This window comes from Xenopus laevis, chromosome 1S, assembly GCF_017654675.1.
Source record: "Xenopus laevis strain J_2021 chromosome 1S, Xenopus_laevis_v10.1, whole genome shotgun sequence".
NCBI lineage: Eukaryota > Metazoa > Chordata > Amphibia > Anura > Pipidae > Xenopus > Xenopus laevis.
Window position 1 is genome coordinate 76,868,646 of NC_054372.1, and position 12,239 is coordinate 76,880,884.

The window sequence follows — 12,239 nt, forward strand, 5'->3', positions numbered from 1 at the left end:
AGCGTAAAGAACCTTTGAAAATCGTTACCATGATTTTCAAAGGTACGACAAATACATAAAATGTCACTGAAAAAAATTGATGGCATAATTTTTACTTAACAGTACAGGGTTGTTTTCTAGGTGTAGTAGCCCACAATAAGTCCTTTCAAGCAGTGGAAACTTTTACAGAAGAAAACATACTGCTCCTTCAAACTTTATAGAATTACGTTATATTTGTAAATATTTTCAGCATATCACCTTCATTCCAGCTCTTATCTGGAACAGCTAAGCTAAGCACAATCACAGTTTGCCCTACTACAGGACTGGCTGCCTGTGGGAAGGTGAAGAAGTGGATGGAGGCGAGCAAAGCATATTGGGAGTGAATGTTAATTAACTATGCTTGATTTCCTTGAAGTTCGCCTTAAGCTGGCCATAGACACAAAGATCCGATCATACGAATCAAGGATTCGTAAGATTTTTGACCGTGTGTGGAGAGTCCTGACATTTTTCGTCCGAAGGAGATCGGTTGTTTGGTCGATCAGACAGGTTAAAAGATTTCTGTTGGCTGCCAGTAATATCTCTGCATGTATTGCCGATCGTACGATTTTCAGTGGGAGACTGTCACTAGCTTTGTCGGACCTAACTTTCGTACGATTGCTATCAGGGGCAGAACATTGGCTGATCTGTTCTTTTACTACTTTTTTTGATCTGAATGGTTAGTGTCAGGTCGGGAGATTGGGAATCATTCTAGGATTCGAACGATCGGATCTTTGCATCTATGGCCATCTTAAGAGACAGTTGGGGGAACTCTAATCTGCAGTCCACTGTATTTCTAATTCTATAGGATGCCTGAAATTGCAATACTGTTAACGCTGTATGGACCTATGCAAATGTTGCAACATTTATTGGTGCATAAATTAGACAAGTCTGAAAAACCAGTAGGTAATGATATTTTGTCCCCTTCATTTACACACAGATTAAAAGCATCATTCTAGACATAACTATAAACATCAGTAAAACTCGTATCTTGTATTGAATTATGCTCTGATGGAAAGTTGATGATATTTCCTTTTATTTTAATTGACTAATATTGTCTAAAACCTCTGCCTTTTTTTGCACTAATTTGAGATTATTTCAACTGACAAACTGACATTTGCGATCACAAATTACTTAAAAAAACAGGGCAATTAAAAATAAACATACAAAGTAAAAGTACACAATAACTTTACAAAAGGGACATTGTTTTAGCTTACTGTATTTCTCCATGAATTCCTAGAGCACCATTTCATTCTCTAGAAATGAATATTTATTGTAAATAAATATTTATTTTTTGCTTTAATCACTGTCACAGTTACAATTAACTTTGGAATTCTACAATAAAAAGCATAAGGTCATGCCATTTTGTCTGGGGCAAGGAAGACTGAAAATTAAGTTTGTTAAAAGGTATATTATTGTAATTTCGCTTTATCATGCGAATCAGTTCTTTGCAATTTATAGCTTCTATAAGACTTGCACAACTTGATATTATTAAAAAGTCAAGGGACAAGAGATTTTCAGCGATTACTTTTTATCTGCCATAGTTTGCTGTTTTGAAATTTGGAATTGAAAGGAATTATATTGCTGCTAGGCAACATTAAAACTCAGAAATGGATGGAATGGAAGAGTATTACAGAATATCACAACATACAAAAAAGGATATCAATTGATTTCCCCTTATAAAACAGGTTATTAAGAGGAGTGCTTCCTAAAAAGACTAAAAATATTTACAATAAAATGTAACAATTGTTTACTTCATAGGAGGTTATGCATTTGCGGCCATATAAGAATACTGCAAAGTTTAATAGTTTCGCAAAAACAGAAAAACAAAATGAAATGTTTGGATGGGTTGTCTGGGCAGCAGGCAGAAAAAGCAACTGAAATATTAAATATTGTGCACATATACTGTGTGTGTTTATATTTATATATATATATATATATATATATATATATATATATATATATATATATATATATATATATATATATACTGTATACACACACACACACATACACACCAATGAATGATCTTCTGAATCCTTTTGAACGGTCATTTAGTAGCATAAAACCATAGCAATCAGTGTGCAAAATGATCCCTTTTGTTCATAACACAGTACAAAGATAATGTGTAAACTGGATTTTTTTTAAATGCCTACATGTGTATAGTCTGTATGTAGTTACAGGACTAAATGGTTTCCTCTTGGAAGTCAATAAAACTGAACACTTCTAATTCCTTGTTGCCTCTTCTGTGCCACGTTCATGCTGCAAGTTGTAGTAACAGTTTTGACACACGCGCACTGGAGAAGAGATTTTCAGACGCTTGATTTCAGACTGGAATCGACTGCACCTATATTAGGGGTAATTGCAAATGGTAAGTGGTGTGGTATCTGAAAAATTCCTTGTACCACTTTATGAAAAGTTACTTGTGGCACTGTATAGGACAGGTGAACAATTTTCTAAAGACACGGGCACTATGCAGCCTAAGTTCTAGCCATCTATACATCTCCATTCCCTCGGGGTCTGGGAGCATTTACCTCAGTGATATGCACCATGCTTATACCAAATTCCTAATTTGCACCTAGAGCAGCTAGAGAGGTCTGAGGCTTAGCAGTTAGGCTTGATACCGTTGCTATGCACCTACTATTTTGTTACCCATGAAAAGTCTTATTAACAATTTCACATTTCTTATATTATATCATGTTAAACAGGCACTATAATATGTTAGCGCCCAACGGTTTAGCTTTCATGTATTGTAAACAGTATCAGCTTTGAAAAAGATGCTAAAATGTTCTAAAAACTTGCTGTGATTATCATTTTAGTAAGCTAATAAAGGTATCACATAATGCAACTTTTATTGTGCTTCAACAGTACAAATATAAAAAGGCCTCTTCAAATTACTACAGAGTAAAGCCAATACACTGCAGACAGAGAGCATTTTGTCGTACAGCACAAATACTGATCCGTGCATGAGGTAAAGGGAGAATGTGAAAAATCTAGAAAAATGCACTATAAGAGCTGCACTCATAGCATTTTATTTAAAAATCAGTTTGCAAAATGTGCAGAATCGCAACTTGCATTAGGTATCTCTAATTTTAATAAGGTCTGGTAATCTGATCCAATGTATTTCAAAGTAATAAGAAAGCAGCAAAGGGCTTTTATGATATGTGGAGCTTTTACAGTAACGTAGCTTTCCAGTTCCCAAAACTTTATGAAACGGAATACTGCATAAAGGTGAATGGTTACTTACATACTTTTTACTGGCTGTTACTACTGTGTTCAAATAATGACAAGGGATAGTGTGATTTACTATCCAAAAACTATTGACACTCAGTAAGTTAAACCAAAAAAGTGTATATTCTAAAGTTATTGTATAAAACATTTAGTGTGGTATAAACGCACTTACTTTTGGCAAAAAAGCTGCCCACAATTTCTGCAGTGGTGTCGCCTTTCTGTGAGTGAGAAGCGCACGGCGCATCCTGAGCAGTTATCCATCCCTTCATCTTTCACCCAGTGGTCTGCTGCAGATCTCCCTGGCTGATCACTTACGGACCAACTAAACACTCTGCCTCGGCTGTCCCCTATTAATATTCTACTGTGATCTCTACACAAAGGAACAATGAATGACAGATTGGAAAATATTATACAATAGCCTAAGCAGAAAACTGGAAGGATGATTGCAGCAATGAATATGCTACATTATGATGATATTGGGCATACAGTTGTGTGTGTGTTACAAAGGTAAAAACATACATTTTTCTGGAGCCTACAATGGTGCAAAGGTGAAGCTTACAAGTATGTTAGAACTCAATTTAGAATAAAAAAAAAAGCTTTTGTACTATAGTTACACAGTATATTCACCCAAGTGAATAAACCAGGGCAGCATGGCTGTTTAGATGAGTAATTCAAGTTTTGAATAACAATTGAAAGGGAAGGAGCAGTTAATGGAGTATAGTAAGGGTAAGGCCACACGAGGACATTCAGGGAGATTTTTGTAGCCTAGCGCATCGCTGCGTGTGCATTAGCGCAGGCGACTTTTCATTGTAACCTATGGGGGAAAACGCTGAGGCAGTTTGGGGAGATAGTCGCTCAAAAGACAAGGAGATTAGTCGCCAGGCGACAAAATCTCCCCGAATCTCCTCGTGTGGACTTTCCCTAAAAGGACTTGCAAGCCATAGATTTCACATTTTGTTATATTTATTTGGCAGCTCCTGATTATGTAGGTAAATTCTTGGTAGGCAGTACTTGGTTTACAACATACAGTATATCCATTAATTTAGCATTGGAGTCTTTTTAGACAGTAGTCTAGCAACACAGTCCTGCCAGACCATTCTAGAATGTTGGGTGCATATAATAAGTTAAGTTTCATAAGGGTGATATAGAGCTTAGAAATCAGGCTTGTTTTGCATTTTGTATGGCATATGACTTCTTGTGTAGCTTGCCACAGCTAGAAACACTTTGTAACATAAGAAAGATCCTCCTTCTCTTTTCTTTTTTTTTTTTTTGCATGTGGCCGAATATCAAATCCACCATTATTGATTTGGTCAGCTCTAGAATCCTAATTTTCATATTCAAATTAGCAAAATCCCCCCCTATAAAATCATGTGCAAGAGCACCTTCTGCACCACATAAATGAAATGATTTGGATTTTGTTTGTTCCCTAGAGGTGACATAGCAGTCCTATGTGGTGGGGGTGTTTAAAATAACCAGTGCTTTATTTGCCCTTTAATATCTAATTGCTGCTCAAATGAAGTCTAATTTATTATATACTTTGTAAGCAACGAAACAGACTAGCTGAACTGAGAATAGTTCTCCATTCAGTTCTATGGGGTCACCTGAAAATAAAGTAAGCTTGAGTCGCTTCAAAATCTGATCCTACCCAAGGCAAGCAACGTGGGAGTTCTCCACACAATGTTGTTAAGTGAGGGTTAGGGTTATACATTTATGCATGAACCTAAATGTTGTAATTAGCACTTACTTAGAAATTCCAAGGGCAGTGACTTCTGCAGGATGAGCGTTGTCTTTTCTGTCAAAGGCTGTGTGCATCGTAAGTTTGCTCCTGAATACCAGCTGGCGCTCCCACCTGTAACCTAGATAAAGGGATGATATAATAGTCTAACAACCACAGTTGTCTTAAAGTGTATTTATAATGTCCTGTCATAGATTTTTGTCCTACCAACATGGTAGTTGACTTTGCAAATGAATCACTCCAAATTCTTACCAGGTAATTGCAGAGATTGACAGAAGATAAGCATCTTCTGTAAGGATTGTGTGGCTACTGCGCATGCCTGGTCTCTAATGGACCATCTGGGAGCCAATAAGATAACTGCTGTGCAAGTGAATGAGCGCAGCCCAGGCATGCACACTAGCACATAATATCAATAGTTTCTAGGAAGAAGTGCAAAGAGGAGACAAAACTCTTAAAGGAGAACTAAACCTTAAAAATTAATAAATTAATTTTATATAATCACCTTATTGCACAGCCTAAAGTTTCAGCTTCTCAATAGTAACAATGATCCAGGATTTTAGACCTGTCACTGGGGGTCACCATCTTGGAAAGTGTCTGCGACACTTACTTGCTAAGCTTAGGGGTCATTGCAAATTATCAAGCAGAAAATGAGGTTGGCCTGTAATATAAGCTGATGCTACAGGTCTGATTATTAAATTCTGATGCTAGTTGCCTAGGTTTCTGTGCTGCCATGTAGTAATTATCTGTATTAATTACTAATCAGCCTTATATTAAGACATTTAGAGTCTAGAGGCTGTTTCATTTGCAAAAGGAGGCTTAATTATTGATGTAATATCTCTGTTGGGGAGCTCAAATGTATGCACCTAATTTTATGATACATATTGCATATTTTCTGTTAATTCAATAAACGTTATGTCACTACTGAAATACTAATGTTTCCTTAAGGCATATTATAAGGAAGTTGCTACTTTGAAAGCTCAGCCAATGATAACAAAACTCCAAAGAATTAAGAGGGGTTTCCAAACTTTTTCATATGACTGTATATTTTGAGTGGGTCCCTAAGCCCAGTAAGTGACAGCAGCGCAGAGCATGTGCAGTGAATTAGCAGAAAAGAAGATGGGAAGCTAGTGGGCATCTTTGGAGACACCGATCTTTGCTGCTAAAGGGCTGTGGTTGCCTTGACTTGGTACAGAAGCCAAAAACACAATGTACAACATTTCTACCCTTTTTCCTTAGTTACGTTTTAGTTCATCTTTAAGTGTAGTTTATTCCCAGTTCACAAAGCTGGTACTTTTTGTGGAAGACCCATTTCTGAAAAAGCTGCACATGTTGCTGCAATGGCAACATAGGCACATTCTTTTATAAGCACTAGCACATAATGTTGTGCTGTTTTTACACAACATTCTTACACACTACTTTGCATCTGCACTTAGGGTAATCACTGACTAATAATAGTTAAACTGGCAGTATGTCTAAACTATAGAAACAATCACATGATGCTATTTACCAGTTTTCAGTTTATTGTAACAGCGTACATCAGTCTGGCATGCCTGCCCACCACTCTGAATCTGTGGTAACTGAACTTTACTCTGGCTCTCAGAGTAGTTTACAAAGACAAATCCATCCTTTTCATCCAAGCTCAGCTGATCTGACCATCGTCTGGAGTCATCAGAGCCACTGTCTCCTGACCAAGCTGTTAAACCAGCCTTGGCAGATGATGATCTTGTTCGCTGTCTGTCATTACCCTTGGGTTGGCAGTCTTTTGTTTTTGTATCTTGACTCACACTTTGATCTTCAGCATCAGAGTCGCTGCTTTCATCATCTTGGGCTTCCTCTGCTGGGAGTATTAAAGGGCCAATATTACTTTGCAGATCTGGCATATATACTCTATCTATACTCTCAATTTGGAATAAAGCATTCCCAGGCCAGCACTTCCCTTAGTAAATCAAGTGATTTTATTTTTCACACATCACAGTGCTCCAACTTTTCGGTCCCTCTTGGGACCTTTTTCAAGGATGTGTTTTATATATATATATATATATATATATATATATATATATATATATATATATATATATATATATATATATATATATATATATATAAAATATTTTTTAACACTGTGGTAAGGTGTGCAGATGAGCAGCTACTGGAATTCTTTAAATATCTATTATGAAAATTAAGAGGCAGTGCACCCTCTTCTTTAATATGAGCTCAATGAAAATGACCTGTGTTGAACATACTTTTTGACTATTGCTTAAATGGAGAAATATCAATTTTTATTCCTTAAGCTGGCCATAGACGTGCAGATTTTTAGCTTCATATATTTTGTATAACTTAATTTAGTTTCTCATACTTTTTGTTTTCAGTACTTTTAATGAATGACACATTTGCTTGTGCTTAGGAAATACATATTAGTAGATATTGGTTTTGGACTGAACTAACTTTGGGCTACTGACATATTACTGCATTGGTTCTATATTTGCTGCACTAAGATGACATTCTATTATATACAAATATTATAGACTATTTAGTTAGTATTATTATCATACTTAGTTTTGAGGTTGAGAAATGGTCCATCCTCAGGCTTTCCTCATTATTTATTGGATTACGGTGTTATCATATTTTTTACAACTTTATACAGACAACATTATTGATGGTATACAGCGTATGAACTTATAACTACCAGGTTATTGTGTTTTTTTTTAAAAAATTAATTACTCAAAAAAAACAAAACACAATTCACTTGCTGCACCTTGCCATGTATTTACACATGGTGGCAATCAAGTATAATAGCATATGTGTCAGATACAGAGAGGTAGAAATATCAGCTACTCCGGTACACAAATATGTACTGTATATTTTTTTAATAGGATTTTTTTTTTGTAAAAAGCATGCAATAGTGTGTTTTTTTGTTTTGAGTAAACTTTTATATGCACTCTATGTTTGATATAACAGCATCAATTTTGTCCTTAACGAGATAACATTTTTTAACATGCTGAACAACACTATAGAAGCACAGCCAATATTAAAGCAGCCTGGAACTTATTTGTCTATCTAACAACTATAAATGATCATAAAAATAATTACCTAAATGTTCATTTTGGCAGTCGTCGGGCACCTCCATAGTGTCTGCAGATTCTGGAGCTGGTGTCTCTGGTACTTGCAGAAACTCCATTCTCCAGAACTAAAGGAAAAACAGATACATTATAAAACATGCTGCATGAATTTGAAAGAGCTTGAAGTGTTCAATGAACACTTATTTTCATGCATAGGTACAGCTTTAAAATTATCTTTGGCAAAAATTCAAGTTTACTTACACGGACAACTCCATCTGAATGGCCCGTGACAATAACATTTTGTGTATCCCACTCGTTCATCTCAGACACGCAGCAACACAGGATCTGTTGGCTTCTTCCAATGAAGGTATTTACACTGACGATAGGATTCCCATTAATGCTCCAAACATGGATGTATGTACCTGCACAGGACACTATATCACCCTGTGTATTAAAACATGTTAGATTTTAACTGCTTTGCTGTGCCAATCCCTCTAATCCTGCTCACTAGTGCTGTATTGTTTCCTTAAAAAAAGTGATCCTCCATCTGATTTTATATAATGCACAAGTGACGGCACACTTGGTTTGTTTACACAACTGGCTGAAACTTGCTCTGTGGGGGCACTATGACCTTTGATGCGGACACAATACCTGCAGGATCTTATTTATCTCCCCATTTTAATCACCTTGCACTGAGCACACTGGGTAACCATCTGAACATTGACTTGGTAAATGTCAAGTTGAATGTTCTCTGTATAAATCCAAGTCTTCTATGTAACTGTTGGATGTAGGTATATAGCCAATATTGGCAAATACATGCCATGGTTGCCAAGGGTGATCTACTCAGCAAGCTTCTATATTGGCTCATGGATTTAATGTGAAGTCAGCACACTAACTGCACGAAAGTTAAGATACATGAGGCTTGACACACTGGGCAAATTATATAGACTCCTTCTCATGGTGTGCTACCTCCTCTGGACTGTATAAAATAAAAATAGTATGTTATGGTTGCTATTAATATTTACCAACCATAAATATATATATATATATATAATTATAGATAGAAAGGCAAATAAGGACCGCACTAGCTCACCGCTCTCCCCTCAATTCAGGTGCACAGTCAAAAACAGTGTCCCCACTGTAGATACAACAAAGACTCGGAAGGCAGACGGCACTTCTGAAGATGGGGTTTATTGAAGTTCCTGCTGGAAAAAACCTGACGCGTTTCGGGAGTTATCCCTTAGTCATAGGTTAGCAGTTCACTTGTTACAGCTGGATTTTTTATACACTAGGTAATAGGGCCCTCTAGTGGGCTCATAGTAAAATTGTATCTTTATTTAAATCACTTAAAACCTGAAACAACGTGAATCATTTACAATTAAAACAGTTAAAAAATTACTAGGAAACAATGTTCATTAATTATTTAAGAACCAAACAAACTGTTGGTACAGCTCTTGTGGAGAGTGTGATATAGATATACTACTCCTCGGAATATTATATATTATATATTGACATCGAGGGAGCTGGAGAAAAGATCAATTTAAGGTACAATCTATTAGATACATCCATCCCCAGTAAAATCTTTAGTTCAATGGGGGTACCTGTACACATACCTTTAGTACAAATAACTAATGTCGTGTCTGTAATTCAGACCGTACGGGATTCTTGTGTCCAATTTGAGGATCCATTGTTTCCTAGTAATTTAACTGTTTTAATTGTAAATGGTTCACGTTGTTTCAGGTTTTAAGTGATTTAAATAAAGATACAATTTTACTATGAGCCCACTAGAGGGCACTATTACCTAGTGTATAAAAAATCCAGCTGTAACAAGTGAACTGCTAACCTATGACTAAGGGATAACTCCCGAAACGCGTCAGGTTTTTTCCAGCAGGAACTTCAATAAACCCCATCTTCAGAAGTGCCGTCTGCCTTCCGAGTCTTTGTTATATATAATTATATATATATATATATATATATATATATATATATATATATATATATATATATATATATATATATATATAACTTTCAAACGAGTATCCGCACTCCAAAGCCAATCTTAATAGAAGGAGGGGTGCACAGTAAATCGTGTATACACCAATAGTTTCCAAACCAGCACTCCCTTTTGTGTAACCCAACGTTTCGGTCCCTATTGGGACCTTTTTCAAGGATGATATATATATATATATATATATATATATATATATATATATTGCCACCTATGACAATACAGTCTCCTGCTAAAAATTACAGTAAATGACTAAAAGATCCTGTTGACAGAAAAAAACACAAACTGTTAATGAATTTATTAATAATTACATGCATTAAAAAGACAGCTTCCACAAGCAATAATAAACCTTTTAAAGTACTTACAGTTAACTCATTGATACAGAGGGCTGACACGGGAGCTCTGTGTCCCCTAAGTTGTGTTACAAATGCAAGCTTGTTCAGGTCCCAGATAATGCAGGTGCGGTCACGCGATCCACTCACAATGATATGATAGGCTAAAGATGCAGTCAAGCAGGTGACTGTGTCCGTATGGCCAATTAAAGCCTACAAGCAAAAAGTTAGCGCGCCTGATTAGATATTTTTGACTTTTATCTAGCAGTACATATATATATATATATATATATATATATATATATATATATATATATATATATATATATATATATATATATATATATATATATATATATATATATATATATATATATATATATATATATATATATATTAGCATCTTTCATTAAACTGCATGTATGCTTTGGCAAAATTAGATGCAAACACACTCAAAATCTTTGATGTCAGGATGTCATCAAAATTACATCTATACCAAATTTATAGGTGCAAGCTGCCACCTTTAGGGTTCCCCAAACTGACTGGCATGGTGGATTGGAGTTTTATATCATACTGCACAAGTGCAAGGAGCCAGAAGTTCCTTTGATGAATGGTACAGATTCTCTTCTCACTACTGCTGTTGTTGAACTACACTTTAAATTGACTTTAACTTCAATTGAGCACTCACAGTCTGCATGGTGTCTATAATCAACTGACAATACTCTCAATTTTCAGGTATTTATATAATCAATGAGCAATGTTTTCTAACATGTGCCGCAATCGTGATTTCAATTGTTTATTAAAAAAAAAAAAGCAGCAACTGCTTATAAAAATATAAAAAATGATTTTCATGATATACAGTATGCAATACCTGAAAGAAGGAAAGCTACCGAAGCAGTTTACTGCCAATAGATTAGCCACAGTAGTGCAAGCTATAAGACTATATTTATTCTGCAGAATGCTTTACCATACCTGAGTAAACAGCTCTAGAAGCTCTCTCTCTGTTTGTTTAGGATAGCAGCTGCCATATTAGCTTGGCATGACATCACTTCCTGCTCACCCATAGCTCTGGGCTCAGAATACAGCAGGGAGTGGGAAAAGGGCAGGGGAGAGGGAGAGATGAGCAAACTGAGAATGCTCAAGCCCTAGCCCTGCAGGTTTAAGCTGAAAGAAGGAAGTCTGATACAGAAGCCCATGTGTACACAATAGAAGGAAAGAAATGTGGTGTTTCTTTTGACAGAGGACTCAGAGCAGCATTACTTTGAGGGTTTACTAGTGTATTTATATAGCCCTTGATAATTAAGTTTACTTAATGTTAGCACTCCCATCAGAATTGGAAAGAGACTGCATATATGTGTGAAATTATTTGCAAAAAATATGCTGGTGGTGATAAGATATGTGGGGCAAATCTATACAAGTATTTCACAAGTGCTATGCTGATTGCGCAATATTTATCCAGAATACTCTGATTGTATATTTACTTCATAAATACCACGCTGATTGAACAACATTCAGAACAGAACACTACAATGTAGTTTGGGACTGTGGACTTTAATGTGCACCAATTCAGATAAATGTAAATGAACGCAAACGACTGCACCTTAAGTACAAACAAGTGACTAAGAGGATACACAGAGCAGCAACACAATATAAATGCAAAGGTAACACAATAATCATTGTCAATATATCGGAATTATCAGAAGGGAACCTTAGTCCGCTATAATTTTCATTTTAGCTACTGCACTTTGTTACCACCCAGCCCATGTTACCCATAACCCTTTACCTTACACTTATATGAAGAAACCTCAACCTGCAAAAGATGCTGTGTGTTCAAAGATGCTTGATATTTATACCTGCAG

The 12,239-nt window shown here is 35.9% G+C and overlaps 1 protein-coding gene across 7 annotated transcripts in view; it reads right to left on the reverse strand.

The window, feature by feature from the left end:
* Positions 1-866: 866 nt before the first annotated feature.
* Positions 867-12,239, reverse strand: part of LOC108704099 (WD repeat and FYVE domain-containing protein 3) — a 453,243-nt gene continuing 441,870 nt past the window's right edge. For 6 of the 7 annotated variants that reach the window (XM_041579765.1, XM_041579762.1, XM_041579763.1 and 3 more), the window contains 7 exons: positions 10,414-10,593; positions 8,302-8,484; positions 8,072-8,168; positions 6,489-6,818; positions 4,991-5,102; positions 3,419-3,616; positions 867-2,362 (listed from right to left, as the gene is read on the reverse strand). In XM_041579765.1, coding sequence (XP_041435699.1) covers positions 2,242-2,362; positions 3,419-3,616; positions 4,991-5,102; positions 6,489-6,818; positions 8,072-8,168; positions 8,302-8,484; positions 10,414-10,593 — 1,221 coding nt within the window. In that variant the 3' untranslated portion in view covers positions 867-2,241. The remainder of the gene's footprint in view (positions 2,363-3,418; positions 3,617-4,990; positions 5,103-6,488; positions 6,819-8,071; positions 8,169-8,301; positions 8,485-10,413; positions 10,594-12,239) is intronic. The other variant, XM_041579766.1, reaches the window with a different exon arrangement.